The 21659-nt window shown below is 38.9% G+C and overlaps 1 protein-coding gene across 3 annotated transcripts in view; it reads left to right on the forward strand.

The window, feature by feature from the left end:
• The window catches only part of spopla (speckle type BTB/POZ protein like a), a 74166-nt gene that overhangs the window by 39372 nt on the left and 13135 nt on the right, over positions 1-21659 (forward strand). For all 3 annotated transcript variants that reach the window (XM_059970243.1, XM_059970241.1, XM_059970242.1), the window contains 3 exons: positions 6899-7020; positions 14418-14569; positions 19208-19335. In XM_059970243.1, coding sequence (XP_059826226.1) covers positions 6899-7020; positions 14418-14569; positions 19208-19335 — 402 coding nt within the window. The remainder of the gene's footprint in view (positions 1-6898; positions 7021-14417; positions 14570-19207; positions 19336-21659) is intronic.

Below are 21659 nucleotides of genomic sequence, written 5' to 3' on the forward strand. Positions count from 1 at the left end.
CTTTCTTGAAGTTGATCTCTTTCTTTCCCTTTCATAAATTTTAAAAACTCATAAGGAAAATATAATAAATTTCTGTTAAATAACTGGCTTAAGCCAAATGGGACTTAATTTTTCTAAAGGTAAGTTCAGTAGATTTAATTTAAATATGTTACGTATTCAGGCAACAATAAATATGAGTTCGGCAAGGGTTTTTTTTATAACAAACAACACGTTTATTAAACACAGAAAACAAACCCCCCAAAAGTAAACAAACACTAACGCAACCGGAAACAGCTGGTGAGCGGCAGCCCAAACAGTTCTTAAAGTGATATTGCAAAAACAGTTCTTAAAAGTGGCATTGCCAAAAACAGTTCTTTAAAGTGATATTGCCAAAATCAGTTCTGTAAAGTGGTATTGCCAATTGTTCGATATGCTCACGGTCCATTTTAAAAGGAGAGACTTTATAGACGACTTAAATTCTCTTTCACGTCGCTTGCTTTCGATCCCTGACGTCGAACTTCCCACGAAGAATTCATGAAACAGAACGGCTTAAAGGCACAGACCTATCCTTCTCCACTACCTTCAATCCTTTCTAGTTAAACCTAGGGATTAACGCGAAGATAGTCAACGAAATCCTTCCAAATAAGGATCAAGCAAAAGTCGCCCCCGTTTCACCGTAGAAAGCGATTCTCCTGATCTTTAACTTCCGAACTTCCAATCTTCACTCTCCACTAATTTTCTCGAACTAGCAGAATCGTAAAGAACCTGCTGGCAATGACCTTTTAAACTTTAGGCATTAAATAAAAACTTCATCCTTCAACTAAACTGCGTCATCACTTAAAACATACAGTGGCATGAAGTCAACCTGGCAAATCCAGCCACGAACTGCCCCTCCTCACAGAGTGGGGTCTACCTTTTATAACCTATAAAAAAAACCGTCACATGATCTCTACTGGCGGGAAAATGACGTCATTCCACCATCACAAGACCATCACCTCATGTCCAGTACAGCTTCAACCCCAGTCACATGACAAGGGCTCCACTGTCATGTGACACGAGTACGTAACAAATAAAGGTTGCAAAATGATTTTAATGTTATTTACAACATGCAAATTAATTGACATGGTTGAACAGTAGTTATTAAAAACCTTAATCCAAAGCAATATGAATAAAAATATAAGCTAAGACACAATTTTAATCAAGGCTTTGAAAAAACGTTTTCTTACTAAGTGACATAAGGCTCAAATATAGGCCTATCATGTGAAACCTGTGCCTTTTTGCTGCACAAGTATTCAGCTCTGAGTTGAACTTAAGGTCAGCACACATGGGTTTCATCTTCAACTGAAATGAAATGCTCTTGGTGCTTGTTAAACAAGAAAAAGCTTGCTCCCACATGTAAGAAGTTAAAAACTGCAGCATCATGTGCAGGATACTCTTTCACAGAAATCCTGAACTTATCCACTGGCAGGGTTTGTAAATCTCATCTTAAGTGTACAATCTCAAAGTTGCTCTTCTTCTCTCAAAGTGAAGTTCTCAGGCTGAGCAGAAGATTCAGAGAAAGGGTCCCTCCCCAGTTATACATTTGTGTTAAAAGGGAGGAAAAATACTGTTCAATTTTGTTCTGCAGTTTTTTCAGGTGGTTTTGAAAACTTTATGATATCCTTTCTCACTCTCAAGCCCAAGCAGCAGTGCAAAAGTTTCAAGATTTCCTTTCTGCAACAAAATTTTTCCAAAGGTTCAGTTTCCCTTTAAATCTAAAAATCTTATCACTTAATTCAAAACATTTTCTGCAAAAACTTGTTCAACTGGTTCATATGATGAAAAATGTCTGTTAAGTAGGCTAGTTTTTGCAGCCATTCTTCATCTTCAAAGCACCCAGCAAAATCTGGCCTCCTATTTTTTTTGAAAGTACTCCTTCAATTCACCTTTCAGCTCAAACACCCTGTTGAGAACTCTTCCTCAGCTGAGCCCCTGGATTTCTGTATGTAGTAAGAGATTGGTATGCTCTTTGTCCAGGTGTTGACACAGTTTCTTTAAACATTCTCGAGTGAACTGGTCTTTGTTTAATAAAGTTAACCTTTTTTGTAGCATCATCCAAAACTTTTTTATTTCATCTCCAAGCGTTTTTGACATCACACCTCTGTGAAGAAAGCAGGGTGTTGTGACAATGTCAAGATTTTTTTATAACAAGACAAGCAGAATCTCTCATGGAGGCAATCATCGATAGGGCACCATCAGAACAGATGGCAACACAGTTCCTCCAAGACAGACCTTTTGTTTCCAGATACAAAGACAAACCATTAAATATAAGTTGGCCTTTGCTTGCTTTGGGCAGCTCATCGCAACAGAAAAAGTGTTCTTGTATTGTGTGTTTGTTGTTGCACCAGTGCAGTGAAATGACTCCAGCTGTAATTCTTCATCATTTACCTATCAGAATTGTTCGTAGGCCTAGGCCTAGAATCCTCCTCTTCCATCTCACATCTCCTCTTCAAAAATTGCCATATCGTGCTGACTTTAGACTGAAAATTTCCCTTCGATTTTCTACTGCACCTGTAGTTTGTTTGTTCCCATAACAAACAATGTGGTGCATAAGGGGAGGTTGAGGGAAGTTGTTTGGGGAGTAGAGGCTGACGTCAGCACAAGTTGGGCAAGTCCATTCAATGCTTGGAAAAAGCACTTCATGCTTCTCATCAGCTTACCATCCTCCGCTCCGAGCAATACAGTGATCACCTCCCCTATCTTACATCAAAAACTGAGAATGGACTCAACCAAATAAACCCGGTCCTGCTGTGCAGTGCCATGCTGGACTGAGACCTCTAACGAGATTGCTAACGAAGCTGCTCAGTCACTGCCCACTACTGCGAGCACTGGCATCGCACGTCATGCGAAATTCAGAAACTGTAGTTACACGGGAGGTTGGTGTGGTCACACCTATTGTGTAGGATTTCAGTCTCCTTTCATTAAAGCAAACTGATATTCTTGCACAGAGTGTAGGGAAGATTTACTAGACTGCTTTCAGTGATTGTGAGCTTGCCATTGAATAGACAAAGGAGTATTCTCCAGACTTCAGATCTCATTAAAGCGTAAGACCCAATAGACTGCATGTATGGAGGATGTTTCCCCAGGCTGAGTCGTCGCCATTACAGAATGAGTGGTAGGAAATTTAATGACTAGGCTGAGAAGTATCTTAACACAGAAGAGAGTTGAAATTTTGTACCCTGAAGTGCAGAGGGAGCATGGGAACAAAGGCTTTGACAAAAGGGAACACAGGGAACATCATCTCGGTCCCATACCAAACTACTGGGGTTTCTGAGTGGTTGGAGAGTGGATTATCAAAATGTTACTGAGGACAGTACGGAAAATGGTGTTGATGTATAAGGTCATGTTGATCTTGATATTGAGGAGCAGAGAGGATTTTACAGACCAAATGGTTCATGTCTCCTGTTTTTTTATGTTGAATGTAACTTGGAGGATTGCATTACTTAAAGAGTGTGACTATAGGAATAAGTGACTAATGAATGTTTGAAGTGCATTTTTTTCCCTTTCAATGTATATCACTTAATTCTTTAGCTGTTTGGCCTTTGACCTGAGCTACTTCTAGGATCTTCTGTTATCATTTAGGGTTTGCTGTTGCCATATCCCACCATAGTAAGTTGTGGGAATTGCCCAAATTTGTTTGTCCAGAGACCAGTAAATCTTCCACTAATCTGGAGGCAGTTCTAAGGACAGTAAATTTCCTTTCCCAAAGGGTGTTGAAGAGCCAAGTAGCTGCAGCTGATATTGTTATTTCTAACTGCTGTGTATTGATACTGTTATACATAATAGAAATATACAGTCACCAGAGTGCAGTACACAAAAGCATTGCAAAAGCTGTAAGGCTTTGCTCAAACAATTATAACTTCCAAGGGAAGAACAGATGTGCATTATAGTTGCCCAAACAAGAGAAAATCTGCAGATGCTGGAAATCTGAGCCACACACGCAAAATGCTGGAGGAACTCAGCAGGGCAGGCAGCATCTAAGATAGCATTCAGGCCGTAACGTCAGCTGTACTTTTTTTCATAGGCTGCCTGGCCTGCTGAGTTCCTCCAGCATTTTGTGTGTGTTGCTCTGATTCTGTGCCACCTGTGTACTTTGCACTGGCTTGCTGACCAGCCAGATCTACAATTATTATAAGACATAAATTGCAAAGAAATATAATCAATGTTTTTAGATTCTGTCTAGTTTTGTGAAGATTAAGCTATGAAATAAAAGCAGGATATTCCAATGTCTGGGATCCACAAATGCTGATTTCATTGTCTTCAGATGCTGCCCATTTATCTGTAACTAAGCTTCCTTTGATAGTGTGACACCTCAAAGAATTGCAAATTCATTGCCTGCTATGTGTAAAATAGCTACATCGAAAGCTTACTTTAGTAGTCATACATACATGGAACAACTTGTTATCCTGTTATGCACTAGAAAATGCAAAATATTTTCAGCAATATTTTTTAAACAAGAAGCACATTGAAGTGTTTTTGGATGATGCAAAATTTGACATTTTTTAATAAACAGTTCATTGACTGTGAGACACTGGGATACGTGTAAGAGTGAAAAACTTTTTAGGTTCTGACCAAATTCAACATATCGCATGCCTAGCCGCTATGTTGTATAGTGCTGTACAAATTTTTTTTTCAGTATTCATTCTGTGGAATGATGGGTTGTTGCAAAGCCCAGCATATTCTTCTTTTGAAGAAGATGTTGTGAGCTTTGAAGATATTACCACAATGTTGTAAGGTAGAGGAATCGGGCATTTGGACCAGTAATGAAGAGCAATCCTTGCAAGTTTCCCCTTTGTTGTTTTGCTGACTATGATGTCCTTCTATAACTTCTTGACCAAAGCTTAATAACGCCTTTTGTTTAATCCTGTTCCGCATCAGAGGAAGTTTTACTTAACGTAAATTCCGGACTATAAGCCGCTACTTTTCTCCCACGCTTTGAACACTGCAGCAACACTGCGGCCTATACTACGGTGCGGCTAATGCATGTTTTTTTTCATGCCGCCAAAAACATTTTGCCTCGTAACAGTAGACTGTTATGAATCCCGTAACTGGAGAACTTACCAGCAAAGATAGAGAGGTCCGTTGAAGTCTGATGTCACTATTTTCAAACGTTTTATTTATAAAGGGACACAAAAGTAGGGTTAATACATACATTCAGATAGTGCACCTCGTCAACACTCAATCTAAAGCGCGGGTATAGTAATACTCATCATTGAGCTCTGCTGTTGTCTAGGGGTTAATAGATTGTCCGTTGGAAATATAAAAGTCACTCAGAAAGTCTGCCGGCCTCAGCCCGTTGGAAATCGCTGGGTTTCACGTGGGGCGACCGAGAGAGAGAGATTGGGGGAGAAGAGGAAGAACTTGCCGAGTCTTGATGAATCTTCCGTGAAACCGGGGGAGCGTTGGTTTCCTCTCCCCGATGTTAGTTAAAAGAGGTTTCCTGTGATTCCAGCCACAAATTCCAATCCCGGAATCTAACGCACGTGGCTTCCTTCAGAATGGCTTCCCGCTGCTGCGGGACCACCCTCTCGTGTCTTCTTGGTGCATCTTGAGGGCTGTCCCCCTGAGACTCTCCTTTATACTTCCTCACGGGGTCGCAGGAGTCAATCAGGTTGGGATGATGCAGTCTCTCTCTCAACCAGCCCACCTTGCCCGAGGGCTTTTCCCGTGGTCTCCATGAGACAATAGTCTCTGTCGCCTTATTCTGTATCCCGGGTGGAACGTGCAATTTGTATTGTTATGATCCCAGCCCCCTCCTTTGTGAGAATCGCAAGAGCACCCGCCGAAAGGTGTGGGGGGGGGGTCAGTAGACCCAGTCGGGGAGAGAGAGAGAGAGAGAGAGAAATGTGTCAAATTGCAGGTCCCACCAGGGATACAGAATAACAACAGCGACTATTGTCTCTGAATGTTTGTATTAACCCTACTTTTGTGTCCCTTTATAAATAAAACGTTTGAAAATAGTGACATCAGACTTCAACGGACCTCTCTATCTTTGCTGGTAAGTTCTCCAGTTACGGGATTCGTAACAGCACGTTTCTCTCTCTCTCTCTCTCTGACTGGGTCTACTGACCTCCCCCCCCCCCCCTCGACAGGTGCTCTTGCGATTCTCACAAAGGAGGGGGCTGGGATCATAGCAAGACCAATAAAATTGATGAGTAGTTCACAGAGGTCCAATGAAATTGTACGATAAATCAAGCGCACTTTCACAATTAAATTATTGTAAATCAGTCATTTGTACTCGCCCCCATCAACATGGAAAACACTCGAAGAAAAGCATATGATGCAGCTTTTAAGTTAAAGGCGATCAATAACTTTTCCTGGTAGACTGCAGTATATATATTTTTTTACCAGTCGTTAGGAGATATTGGAATGTTGTTCGTGCACTGTTCAGTAAAAAAGTATATGCAACGTAATTTGTGTGTTACCGATACGTAGGTATATTTAAAAGTAGCTGTGTTACAGGCACTGTTCGAAAAAAAAGCATTTGCAATATGTATTTGTTTATGTTACCATACGGATTTAATTAAAAGTAAAAAAATCCTCACGTGTAATATCTTTCTGTGTAAATATCTCATATTACAACGTGGGACACCTGCGGCTTAAAATCCGGTGCGGCTTGTACAAGTACAAAATTGATTTTCTTTCTAAAATTAGAGCGTGCGGCTTTTAATCAGGTGCGCTCTGTAGTCCGGAATCTACGGTACATATTTGTGTGTGTGTGTGAGGAGAGAGAAGTATGCTTGCTGGAAAGCTAACAAATCATGTGAGATGTCTTGATTCCACTTGTGAATGAGATTATCACCGTTCAATGCTTGGCAATCTACTTAACCATTTTATTTTTATTGTTGCTTTCAAATGCTTTCTTTTGATTAATATTTAGGTAAAAGTGGTGAAGTTCTCCTACATGTGGACCATCAATAACTTTAGCTTTTGTCGAGAGGAAATGGGTGAAGTGTTAAAGAGCTCAACTTTCTCATCCGGCCCAAATGATAAAATGAAGTGGTAAGTTTTATTTCTATCTATTGAAACAGTGTAAAACACATGTACTCTGGTCATCTTAATCAAAGAAAATTATATGAATGGAATATAGGTAATAATTCAATAGTGCTGACTAAATTTACATTTGACTGTACTCTGAGCAGATGTAATCTGGACACCTAGTAATGGCTTCAAAGACTCCATTATTTGAAAGCTATATATACTTTTGGCAGCAAGTAAAATTATTTGTAAATCACTGTAAAGTAGCTGATTTTATTTCTCAACACTCTCCAGATAGAATTACAAATATTGTGTTTAACTGTATGCAAATTTAATGTGCTGATTTGGGTAGAAAGGATAGTGTTGAAAAATCCTGATGTGTAGTATTTGTGATTGGTTCTGTTCTCACTTTGGAGAGCAGATTGACCTACTCCTGACTGCCACATCATCTTATTTATTTGGGATCCATAATAATATGCATTTGATATGCAATTCTCTCTTCTCCACCTGTTCTTTTATATGTAATACATGGTCGGCTTGCAACAAAACTTTTTTTTGCTTTCAATGAATTTTGGTGAGTGATGGTTCATTGTGTATTTGGTGATAACAGCTTTTTAGGATAGAAAAATACATAGCATTCAACTGCTTCAAATTTGGGCTATTTTGTAAGCTGCAGCCAAATCAGTTGCTTTTTTTCTGGATATGGCCATATAGCAGGAAGTAATTTTGGGAATGATTATACTGTAGGCAGTGAGAAGAGTTTATTGGCTGTCAATGCTTTTAAGGTTCAAGGTCCATTTATTATCAAAGTATGCATGTAATATACAACTCCAAGATGCATCTTCTCTGGACAGCCAAGAAACAAAGAAAACCATGGAAGCCATTCAGAAGAAAAACATCAAACATCAAACCCCCATGCACAAAAAAGACAAATCCTGCAAACAACAAGAACATCATTTAAAGTAAAATTGAATAGGTGTATGGACAGGAAAGGATTGGAGGGTTATGGGCTGAGTGCAGGTCGGTGGGACTAGGTGAGAGTAAGCATTCGGCATGGACTGAAGGGCTGAGATGGCCTGTTTCCGTGCTGTAATTGTTGTATGGTTATATCAAAGCCCCTCACTGCATGCGCAAAAAAACAACAAATGTTTTTAAGATTATCCAGATGAATTCCTATGATTCTTTAACAAGTTCTAATTCACTGACTTCACCAGGATGAGTGCTTGTGAAATATTTTATACAAAATAATTTTAAAATTTTTTTCAAACTGTAAGAATCCAAGCTTGATGTTCTAATAGTTCTTAGAAAAAGTAAGTAACCAACATACAACTAATAGATGTTTATTTTTATTTTCCCAAACATACTGTTGTTGCATGAACAAAATCACCGGAGAGAGTTACTGGTAGATACAAAGCAGCTTCTTTATTCACCAAAACGAGGTACAGCAGGCATCATGCAGAAATTCTTTTGATGAAAATGTCTGCTAGCCCAACGTGGGGCTCAATATTTATTTGCTAAACGCAAAGGACAATTCCATATTTACAAAGTGTAGCCAATGCTTTTGAAGCTACATACAAACTTTTCCCTTTCTCACTCGCATCTATCCCACAGGCAACCAGCAGTGTCTGGACTGGGATCCACAGCTTTTAGAAAATGCATTGTTCCAAATTAAATCCACAATACATTATCAAGGACAGAAGACCAGTAGCCAAAGCCATTTGCTAAATGTAAATGACCTAAACCCAAAATTCACTCTTAATTTGTGGCTTTGCATGTTGAAAATTATACCTACATAAACTCGCTGTGGATTTTGCATAAATTTATGCCTAGCTTAGTCATTGTTCTAATATATACAGAACATTGTATGAGGTCATTTTTAAAATTCTTTTACAACATACCTAGAAGAAGATGGTGCTGGTGAGACACAGCGATGCCTTGCAGGCATTTAACCAAAGTACTAACAATTCTACTAAATATGCTTTGTCAGGACTGATCATTGCAATCTGCAGCCTGTAATTTCCTGTTGGGAGGTGTGCTTTTGAGCCATCTGTACAACCTGGTGTTTTGTGCAATTTTTGTGAGGGCACAGGGAGGGTTAATGCTTTGGGTCAAAACATTGCATTAAGAAGACTGCCAGTATGTAGAATCAAGTGGGAGGGGTGGGACTCAAGCAGGTAAGTAATTGGTAGAATTGAAACTGGGAGAGGGGAGTAGAAGGGGAGGGAGGAGTGTTGAGACAAAGGTGAGTCGGTGATAGGTGGAAATATAAATGAAAAAGAGTAGTCAGATGGAGCCAAATGGGAGCTGGAAGGGGTAAAGGTAGAGATTGGTTGATAGGTTATAGGTAGAACCAGATAAGAGAAGGGTGATAGATAGATGGGGCCAGGTTGTTAGGGGTGGTGGTGGAGAAAGAACCAAGGGGGAATAAACACAGGTAGGTTGGGGTGTGGATTATAGGCAGATGGTAGGCAAATTACTCAGTTCCTTTAAAGCAAAAAATCAGAATTTAAGCCACGGTGTTAAGATGCCATCATTCTTTAAATTGTTTTGATAAGATGTAATCCAACTTGTGTTTTGATGATCTGATGATGGTGAAGGTAGATGGTTTCAAAATACTCTCTTGAAATTTCAAAATTACTGGTGGTAGTGATTGAATAGGTAACTGGTTCTATTTTGATTTGGGTGAACTTGAAGGAGACTTTATTGCTTATTGCAGTACTCCTTTTGTTATGTTGTATGGAGGATGTACAATCAATGTTTTAAAAAAATACTGTAAACAATTTTGTAAATACATACTCCAGGTCTACTGTACCAGGAATAGAGTGAATGATGGTCATTGGATAAATAATTCTCCAGTGTGACTTTCTTGAAATCAAGTTTAATGTCATCTCACTGTACATATGTAGAACCAAATCAAACAAAGTTCCTCCAGACCACACTGCACCTGCACAATATGCATCATCCACAGCATATAAACCAAAATATTAGACTGCAAATAAGTTAATAAAATGTAATTCAAAATGCATGTAGTAAAACGCAGCTCAGGTGAACTACAGCAAAGAGCTTGCTGCCCTAGTAACGAGACCTCTGTGGTGGCAGGTTATTCATTAGTCTCATAGCTTTAGGGGAAAAAGCTGTTACCCTGTCTGGCAGTCGTAGTCCTGATGCTTCTGTACCTCCTTTCTGACAGTAGTGGGTCAAAGAGGTTGTGAAATACAAAGCTTTGGGCCCTTCCTCTCCAATGCTCCCAGTAAATGTCACAAATAGGGGGGTGGAGAGACCCTGATTACCCTCTCAGTGGTTTTCCCTGTCCTCTTTAGGATCTTGAGGTCTGATGCTTTGCAGCACACAATGATGCAGCCAGACAGGACACTCTCAATGGTATTTCTGTAGATAGTTGTTAGAATGTATGCAGGGAGAAATTGCACATCTCAATCTCTTCAAAGTGTAGAGGCTGCTGTACCTTCCTATTAAAGAGGTAATACTGGCCTAGGTTAGCTTGTCCATTATGTGTACACCAAAGAACTTTGTGGTTTTCACTCTCTCCATGGTAGAGCCATTAACATGCAGTGGAGACTGGTCGACCTGTGCCTTCCTGAAGTCCAGAGTCAACTCTTGTCTTGACCATGTTGAGACTCGGGTTGTCATTCTTGCACTATTTGACAAGCCTCTCTACTTCCTCTCTGTATGCCAACTTATTGCTGATGAGGCCAACCACTGAGGTACCATCAGTGAACCTGGTGATGCAGTTTGAGCTGAATCTGGCAGAATAGTCATGTGCCAGCAGCGGGCTAAGTACGCCGCCCTGGAGGGTACAAACGCTCAGTGTGAAGAGTTTGAGATGTTGCTCCTAACCCAAACTAACTGGAGTCTTTCTGTAAAGAAGTCCAAGACCCAGTTACAGAGAGGGGTGTTGAGTCCCAATGAAGACAGTTTACCATGAGCCTTTGCGAGATGATCATGTTAGGCACCAAGCTGAAGTCAATGAACAACATCCTGATGTACGAGGCATCATTTCTTAGGTGGGACAGGATGGAATAAAGGGCTGAGGCTTTGGCATCATCAGTGAATCTGTTTGTGCAGTAGGCAAACTGAGAAGGGTCCAATGTAGCTGGAAGGTGGTATTTTATACGATTCATTACCAGCCACACAAAACACTTCATGTTTGTTGAAGTCAGTGCCACTGGATAGTAATCATTTAAGCCAGTTACCATTGCTCTTAGGCATTGGAATGATGCTGGCTGCCTTGAAGTCTGCAGGGACGGGGGACTGTTTCAGAGAGGTGTTAATCTGTTAGTGAGCTGCATAGTCCCTCAGCACCTGACCAGGTATGTTGTTTGGCAGCTACCTGCTCCTCAGGAAGAGAAGAGGCTTTCCTCAATCTCACATTTAATTGATTCAAATCATACATAAAAAATATTCAGCCTATCAGGAAGGGAGGCACCGCAGACGCCGATGAAGTAGGGTGTACTTGTAACTGGTGGCAAAGTAGACGGACCATAGCATGTGCTGCCTGTCCCTGTTGGCACAAGGGAGCGCGGCTCCTGTTGATCTGAGAGTTGTCTTCTTTCCTGATCTCTAAGCAGTTCCACTGGTAACCCTGTCACCAGGCTCATATGAAAACTCTGCAAGCAGCCATGTGACTCAGAGGTGAGAAGGCCACCTTTCATAAACAATATGCATCAAAGGTTGATAGGATTTAGGGTTCAACCAAACAGGAGCGTCATGATGTTCTAATTAAAAAAACCTTGAGTTGAGCGATTGCTGTGTAAGTACAGCCCATACACAATTATCAATCAGCAAGAAATAACAGATCGTACACAGCATAAAATTATAAGGAAATTGTATTTACCAAATTCAGCTTTATTTAAAAAAAACGAAAAAGAGCTCATTACAGTTAAAGCAGTCTAAATGTGCACATGACCATTGGAACTGGTCTCCTCCAAAGCTGGGTACAACTGTTACTCGCAGTGCTGAACCCATGGTCTGCGTGAAAGCAGCAGCCACAGTCCGAACTTCCCTTGAAATCTCTCTCGAGCAAACTAGCTCTCTCTTGGAAGTATCGGCCCTCCTCCTTGGAGCTATTCATCTGCACAAAGCACTTCTTGCATCGAGGACTCTGCCTCCCACAGTATTCTGCAGCATCTTCTCTCTGTCCCGCTCTGCAGCTCCCACCAACAAGACACCAAAGCGGACTACTGTCTGCCGCAAATCTCTCTCCACCCCACTCTCTGGAACCATCTCCAGATCGCACCATCCTGATTGACTGACACAACATTCCTAAGTTGAACAAAAGGGCAACAGAATAATATTCTACTTGCAGGACACATTGCTTTTGCAGAAAATTGCTAAAATGAAATCCCTGCTGCATTATAATAGAGATTGGAACCATTGGGGCGAGTGACTTTGAGGTTGCAGATTGCGCCATAAAACTCCTGCAGCGCAGCACTTCCCCTGCAATAGCGTGGGTGGGAGGGACAGTAAACAGCAATAAACACAATTGCAGTCAGCTCCCTCAGTAAGTGGAAAGGCCTGTATTTCATTAAAAATTCTGTGGTGAGCAGTGGGCCATTACTACCTAGGCGTTCACATTTCATTTCTTATTGAGGTAGACACAGACCTCTTCCATGGGCCTTGCTAGAGTTCACCACATTTCTGTATGCCTGAAAAGAGATTAGGCATCCTAACTGAATGGCTGTGTCTGGAATGGTGTATTGAAGTCATGTTTCCAGATTGATTGTTGTATTGCAGCTCTTGTGCAAACAAATTGTGTGTCTGCATGCCTTTGCCCTGCTGTTGAAATTACTGTTATGGCCAAGTTAATTCAGCTTTTGGCTAGAACAATGGAGGGCTTGGACACCATCAAAAACAGCTTAGAGTTGGTTGTTACATATTGGCTTAATTATCTGATATTCTAAAATAATTGTTGTTGAGGTCGTAATGCAGCTGACATGGGATATATTAGCATGAGAATCGTGGGGGGAGAAAAGAGCTGGATTAGTGAGCCAAGTCCTGGGCTTGTGATGGAGGAATGGCCAAAGATAATTCAATTGAGGATAATTCTGAGTTATTCTGAACCACGTCCTGACACCAGAAATAAACAATGATATCCATTTTCCTTTGTCAAGTATATCTTTAGACCTGTACGGGCATCTCTTTTATTTGGGACACGATGTCGCTCTTACATTGAATGCTACTTTGATGCAAGAGGGTACTGTTCTCTACTGTTGTTCTGCTCTTGTTTCAATGTCTGAATCAATGAAAGTAACTGCCATGGAACAGTAACACAGCATGCGGGGGTGGTGGCATCCGTCGGTCTCGAGAGACCATGGATCTACTTCTGGAGTTTCCAGGGTGCAGGCCTGGGCAGGGTTGTATGGGAGACCAGCAGTTGCCCAAGCTACAGGCCTTCCCCTCTCCACGCCACCAATCTTGTCCAAGGGAAGGGCACTAGGATCCATGCAGTTTGGCACCGATGACGTCGCAGAGCAATGTGTTGTTAAGTGCCTTGCTCAAGGACACAAACACGCTGCCTCAGCTGAGGCTTGAACCAGTGACCTTCAGGTTACTAGTCTGATGCCTTGCCCACTAGGCCACGTGCCAACACTAACAGCATGCGGTTGCTCATTGTCAATTAGTTGGTCTTATATTTATTGATAAGAGTCTGATGATGCCGAGACTTGATTTGATCTGTTTCTTGTAAATTAAATATGCCTAGCTGTTTTCCACATTGAAGGATAGCTGCGATTGAAAGCTTAGCTAAAGGAGCAGCCAGTATTTAACACCCACTTGGATTATTGCAGGGTACAAATTTTCCTTTAATGTATTTAATTGTAACCTCAAGCCTCTGAGTTCACCCAGGGAAGATGGACATTGAGATTGAGACATTGGGAGGATGCTACTTACTGCCCGATATAGCAGTAGTAGTTCTGTATTACTATACAGAGACCATATGTGACAAGCTATTGACAGTTTTTAAGGTGCTGAAGATGCTATGCAAATAGCTGTTGTCCTAAAAGATTTGACTTTGGAACTGATTGGTTAACTTCTTTAATGGTAGATTGTCACTTCTGATATCCTTCCTCCTGCCATGGTTCAAGGTAGTCCCTTGATGAACAACACACTGCTGTGGCCAAAATCAAGACCTGATTTATAGCTATGGGAATAATCATGTTCCTAGAAGTTCTGCATAGCAGAAATATTAAATGGACTGTTAACTATTTACTCACAATGACAGGTTTCTGTCTCTTACAGGTTTTAGGTGTTCAGTTCTGGAAAACAAGGTCCTTATGCACAGAGCTCGGAATATTTTAACCAATATATGAGTACTAACAGTTATTCTTAAAGATTTGTGTTACACTTAATAAGGAAAGTACTTAATTGTTTCTGTTAATTGATACTTTTCAATGCATATGTTACAGGTGCCTCAGAGTAAACCCAAAGGGTTTAGATGAAGAAAGCAAAGACTACCTTTCCTTATATTTGCTTTTAGTTAGTTGTCCAAAAAGTGAAGTTCGAGCAAAATTTAAATTTTCTTTATTGAATGCAAAAAGAGAAGAAACAAAAGCTATGGGTAAGTGTTTGCACGAATGTTACACTAATTTTTATTCAAAGATCATTTCCAGTGATTGTTTTTGCCTTATTGGAGGTTGGAATTTAAACATTCATGGGCAAGGACATTCCTCCTCTTGGGTAATCAGAATGTCATGAGCTCAATTCCCATTATGGACACCTGAACAGTAAGAATTTTAGAACTGAAACTTCCCTTCACTGTTGAAACAGCTATATTTCATTACTAATAACTGTCCTCAGTGTGGCCATAGAATGTATCAAAACATTATTTAAATTGGAAAACATTTTCCATTATTGCTTCTGACATATAATCCTCAACATGTCAACAGCTGGTTGGCTTTATTATTATGTACAGTTGCCATCGTTTCCCTCCTTTATTACGATACTTGAATTGTGAAGATTGACATATCAATGCATGTCGATTGTCAATTTATATTTAGTACCAATTTCAACAATTTACCAATGATAAATTTGATAATTTGTGGGAATATATTTTTACTTATATATTCCTAAACTGGCGTGCATTCTGAGTTTAGCCCAGTATTTTTGAAAACTTGAAACTTTAACTCTATTGAGCTAACTGCAATGAATCATAACAATTTGAATTTATACAAGTCTTTTAATGTGGAGTAATGTATCAGCAAACAGAACTGTAAGCAGAGTGAAATATTTCCTCCTTTTTCACGTTCTTCCCTGATTTTATTTTTAAATGGATAAATTTGCATTATAATGTTGCTTTTATAACATCAGGATACCTCAGAGCTTCAATGCAAGGAAATCTGGCTGTCCTTTAGTAATGCAGTTGACAAACTGTGGCAAGGTACATATACGAGGAAATCTGCAGATGCTGGAAATTCAAACAGCGCACACAAAATGCTGGGGGAAGGGTCCTAACAAAGGGTCTCGGCCCAAAACGTCGACAGTGCTTCTTATAGATGCTGCCTGACCTGCTGTATTCCACCAGCTTTTTGTGTGTATTTGCAAGGTACATATAAGGCTTACATGAGGTACATAACAAACATGGAGAATTAAGTGCAGAAGATAACACGATGGTTTGCATCACTTCTTTGAGATCTGTTTTCATCTGAGGGTAGGAATGAATTAAATGTCAGCTTATACAACAATTATAACAGTCATTATAACAGGGTTTTCAAGCATGAATGAGGTCATGGATCCCTGTCTTATCTAAGAACAAAGTTGAAAGACCTCGGTCTGAATGTTATGCAACACAACATAGCTGCTTTTGCACCTTGTCTGATTACTGTGTACAATTCAGCATTATTGTCAGGGCAATGAACTTGCTTTACAGTATTATCAAATGTTTGTATGTGTGCTGAGTTCTGACAGTCAATGGTCCCAGGAAATCTTTTCAATTGAGAAGTGGTTTTACTCTAATTTCTCAACTGCACCTCAAATGCTGGTAACCCTCCTTTGATTTGCTCTACTATCTTTCTATAGCCTTCATAATTATATAGCCTTCCAGTATGAATCTACTTTTTTTTTAGCTCAACTTTGCTTTTTTTTGTTTTAGGATCCTGTATTTTAGTACTAGCTAGTTTTTATGGTTCAGTTCTTTTGACTGGAACTTCCCGCCGGTGCTTCCTAATATTTTAATGACTTATTCCTGATATTATTTCTTCAGATTAAGACACAAGCATCATCGTTGTAGAAATAGTGCTTAATAATCCAGATTCAAGGAATGACTCTATAACTCTATACATTGCTAGAGACCTGCTAAGGTTATTCTCTTTGTGTGCTTTAATTCAAATAATTTAACAGTATAAGAACATTTTATTGCCTTGTTCATCGTTTATTTTCCATCGAATACTGAATGAATCTTCTGTGCATTAGCTGGTCACAATTATTTGTTTTGGTCATTTTCTGTTTTTCAGTAAAAATATGGTAACAATTTTGGAATGACTATAGAATTTAACAGCCATGTGATTCCCAAAAAAGCCGTAACATTAATATTCAGTCCATTGTCTGCACCTCCTAGGTATTGTCACTAGGATTCAAGCGCCTACCTCTTGCTGGTTCATAATCAACACATGCTGGACCTGGCAATCGGGTTCCCCTATGTTGCAGAAATAAGATTTAAGAATCAGGTTTAATTTCATTGGCATATGTGGTGAAATTTATTGTTTTGTGGTAGCAGTACATAGTAATAAAAACAACAAATTACAATAAGAAGGATATGTAAAAAAAAATTAAGTTGTGCAAAAAGTGAGGAAAATATATTGAGGGTTCATGGGTTCATCATGCATTCAGAAATTATATGATGCACCATGAGGCAGGAATTGTCAGTGAGAGTAATCTAAAGGCTCTCTCAGTAATGGTGAAGCAGAATATGGTATAAATCAGAGGATTAGAGGTGTGTGTCACAATGATAATGTTGTATAATGATCATGGGGGACATTAATCTACCTATAGACTGGGCAAACAATGAGCCGTAATATACAGAGGATGAATTTGTGGTGTGTAAACAAGAGTTTCCTACACCTTTATGTAAGGAATCAACTTAAACAGCTTTAGCTAGATTTAGTAAAAGCTAATTAATATAGCCTGCAACCTTATGGCATGAACATCAATTTCTCTAACTTCGAGATAATGCCCTATTCCTCTGCCTACACCTGGTATACAACCTGTGGATGGTGTAAGCATTCATCTTTTTCAATTCCTGCATCGACTAACTATTCACTCCTACCCTTGCTTATTTTGTTTTAATTTCTCATCCTATTATCTAACCTCAAGCCACATCTTTAGCAGCCAAATGGCCTCCTTCCTCTATTTCTTATATGCTCCTAAGTTTGCATATTTTCAAGCACAGTCTTTGTGGAAGTGGTGCCCAATCTCACTTCTATAGGTGAGCCCCACTGGTGCAGTGCTTGGTGGCTGATGCTGCAGGTTACATTGCAAGCAGTAGCCATCTGCTGCTGCTGCTACAGTGGATCCTCTAATTGTTGTCACTCCAGGTCAGCTTTCTTCCATGGTGGTGTCAGAGTGAGCGTATGTTGCAACAATCATTGCTTGTCGTGTCACTCATCAGTCCATCAATTTAAACAATTTAATAAGAATGTGTAACTCCTGTGCTTGAGAATTGACAATAACACTAAAGGGCACTATTCGCTTTAATTTCTCAGGTTGATGGTGTTCAGTATTCTGTCTCTTTGCTGGTATCCTTGTTTTCCCTCTCAGTCAAAGCAGCCTCTGTTCAGAGCTACCAAACTGATGGCTCAAAATTGCTGGAAAACATTTTCCACTGTACCTGCATTTCCCTCTAAGAGTTGGTGGCCTTCTCCAGCTTTAAAATATTTTAAGAATTTTTACATGTTACTCTTTAAAAGTTGAAATTTATTTGAACAGCTTTTAGGTCATCCTTAATGATCAAAAGCATTTCAAATCCAGTTTCAGATGTTTTGTGATGGCAGTTAAGTGTCAAGGTTATCAGGTATTTCAATCGTTGGTCTCCAGGATCCTTACCTAAAGTCTTTCTACAGAAAATACTCCTGGATTAGATCTCATGTATAAAGTCTCAGCTTGACTGGCCATTCATCCAGAATATGTTAGTGCAGGCAGACAGTGTGGATGGTGAATCCAAGGCAATTCTGCACAGTGGGAATGTGCTAGATTCCAGTTCTGTCCAGTACTCCGACCAGAATACATACAAAGAGCTTTTAACTTAAGCCATCCACCATCAGATCAAACGTTACAAAGTAGTGCAGAGTTCATTGTTCTGAGCACTAGTGTCAAGAGCAGTAAATATAGTGGATTCCTGGTAATTTGGCCATCAGTTAATCAGAGTACCCGCTTATTTGAGGTAATTGCTAAAGAACAAAACTAATTGAGAAAATAGCTGGGATTCCCTGCTCACTGCGGTTTCAAACATTCAGGCTTGGAGATTCAGGAAACGGTTGAGAATGAAATTAAAACAATTTCACTACTTTGGCAATTTAGGGACTACAAAGAAGTTGAAGGTATTGACATCTTGAATGTTACAGTGAAATGAAGAATTGGAGGGTGCAATCATTAAAAGCATTGTATGAAGGAAGTCCATTCAGTGCTGTTCTGCTTTTGCTCATTTATGCTCTGTCAATAGAACACAGCAGCATATGTACACTGGATGAATTCCTCTGTTGAAAACCATTAGGAACTAGTACACAGTGTTGCCTTTAAGTTCTGTATTTAATTTAAATATATCATTTGTTACTCATTAAAATGAGTTTGTGTTTTTATACCCTTTTAACTATTTCCATGAAACTTTGGGCTAAAATGAACTGTTTCCAATGTGTCCCAATTAATTGGAATCCACTACATTATAGTGTCATGCAATCTTTTCTTGAGAGTTAATTCAGTGTTAATTCTATCAATTATAAAGAGAGAACATATTATAATTATGATTAAACTAATCTGTCTTAAGAATTAGACCAACAAAGCATGTCATAGGTCTATTTTTCGTAGAATGAATGAAATTGAATTTTCTCTGTACAAAAGGAGATAAGATTTCCTCTTCATTATTTTCATTAAAAATAGCTTTTGTCAGAAATAATGAAATTCTGATACTTGTCTAATATAGTCATTTGATTGCTGCATATATGTACTTGTTTTATTAAATGCCCCTTTCTCAATTTATTTCTAATAGAAAGTCAAAGGGCATATCGATTTGTCCAAGGCAAGGACTGGGGTTTCAAAAAGTTTATCCGTAGAGACTTCCTTCTAGATGAAGCGAATGGTCTTCTTCCAGATGATAAACTTACACTGTTTTGTGAAGTAGGTGAATGTTTTAAATCACAAATGGTTGGGTAAATGTATTTTAATGTAGTGTTTATTTTAATGTATCAGTTTTATTTAAGACATCCACTCCAAGTTTACTTGACCATTGTAAGTCTTGAACTTGTTCAATTTTTGCTTTGTGCATTATCCACTCAGAAGTTATAAGGCCTAAGTGGAAATTTTTGACATCATTCCTGCCAAATGATAGTACATAATACTTTGTTATTCACTCTCCTATTGTTCACAAACGCTGATGGTTCAGTATCTCGCTCACGATGATCTATTTCCTGTACTCTTTTTAAGCTAAGCAGGACGCAGGTTCTCTGTGCTCACCAGACCTTGTTTCTCTTGTTCCTGTTAAAAATACTAAGGCTCTGTACTTGCATTCCTGTTGAACATACAAAATGCTTTACTGTGATTGGTGTATTACTAAAAATAATTTCCAGTCATCCAGGAAATCTACCTGTCCAGTGTACAATGGTCATGAAGTTGCTGGATTATTGGGACTTTACTTTACTTTACTTTAGCAATATCTATCGTCATTCAAAGTTCATTTCTTGCAGGTTTTTCTTGTTCTCCTTTTCTCCTATTTGTTTTGAGACTTCCCATTTTAATATGAAAAATTTATATTCTTTTTAAACCTCATTCAACTTGCAGTGCACTAACTTTAGAATTGTTTTGTGAAATTAGTAGTTGTTATTTATAAAATAAAAGGGAAATCACTTGTGAAGGTAATCCTCAAAATTTCACTTAATCTGTTTAACTGGCTTTGTGGATGGCAATCTGAAATGAAAACTCTTGACACTTGGGTTCCAAATGCGCACACTCTTCTGAATACATTTATCCTCCAACTAGTTCTAGATTTGAATTATAGGCTAGTTTTAGTGTCAAACTAGTATTGTGTTCACTAGTTTCTATATACTTAATGTGAACCTCCAAGCGCCCTTCAGAAAGTATTTATTTAGTCAATAGCTTACTTCTATGAGCTAGCTTAACGCATACTTAAAATGTTACATATTTACATTAGCAGACATGGTGAGATAACATATCTACAGGTAAAGTGAAATTGTTTGAACACAGTTGTCATCAATACGGTGTGTTGAACCTCTATGCTGCGAAGATTAGAATTATAATATAGATAGATTGTCAGGTTATTACTGAAACAGCTGACTGATTAGCAGGTTTCAAGATTGACAGATCATTGCATCATTTCAATTTGATTCCGGTATTTACAGTTTATGTGAGAAACTTCATTGTCAAGTTGCTTAATAATGTCATGTTACTTTGCGAAAAGAATCATTGAAATGTGGTATATGGGAGTATTTACAGTGACTCTAATGTATCTTATTTTCCCTTGGTCAGGTTTAATATATAATACATATTTGCTATAAATATAATTTGGCTGATAAAGATTACAAGAAGTGTCAGGAGATTGGCTAAATGTCATCTGTTGCTATTTTTTTAGATGATTGTAACTTTTTAGAGGAAAGGAATTTTAATTTTACTAATGTACATTTCTGGATGTATTGTGATCCATGAAGTTAAAGTCATCATTACACTGTTAAAAATCATGGTGCGCATAGACATTTCCACCTAGGTTCTAGTTTTTGAATATTTATTTGTTTTATAAATCTCTTAAATCCTACTGCATTCTTTCAACTAACAATCTAGTCATTCGTTCAGATGGCTGTTAAAACAAATGACAGTGGGTGCAAAACCATTCAGCTGGTAAACAAGATCAAGTGAAGCACATTATTGTTAATAATAACAGTTAATGCATTCTTTTCCCAATTAAAATTTAAAAAAAATGTGGAAAAATATGCAACTCAGTTGTCATTGGGAGAGACCAACCTTATTGTGTTACTTTTACAGAATAGTTGAAGGAGGGCTATTCAGCTTATCACGTTCCTACCAGCTCCATCAGAATCACTCAATAATTCCACCAGTCACCAGCCACCCCCAATCCCTTGGCTTCTTCTCTGAATCCTGGTGAATGTTTGATCACTATGTATGTGTTAAAGTTCCCTTTTGAAGGCCACAGTGTGCCTACATCACACCTGCAAACAGGGTATTTCATATCCCAGTTACACATTATGCTTTTTTTTAAAGAAAAAGATTTTTCTTCATGTCAGTCTTAATTCTGTTATTTCACACCTTTGACAACTGATCCTTGACACAATTTACCAAAGAGAAGAGCTTCCTTTTAATTCATTCTCTTCAAAAATTCATTACCTTGTATACTTCTGTCAAATCTCCCCTCAACCTTCTCCTCAAACAAAGTAATCCCAACCCCTCTAATCTATCCATCCATCAACCATCCC

Source organism: Hypanus sabinus, chromosome 5 (assembly GCF_030144855.1).
Source record: "Hypanus sabinus isolate sHypSab1 chromosome 5, sHypSab1.hap1, whole genome shotgun sequence".
NCBI lineage: Eukaryota > Metazoa > Chordata > Chondrichthyes > Myliobatiformes > Dasyatidae > Hypanus > Hypanus sabinus.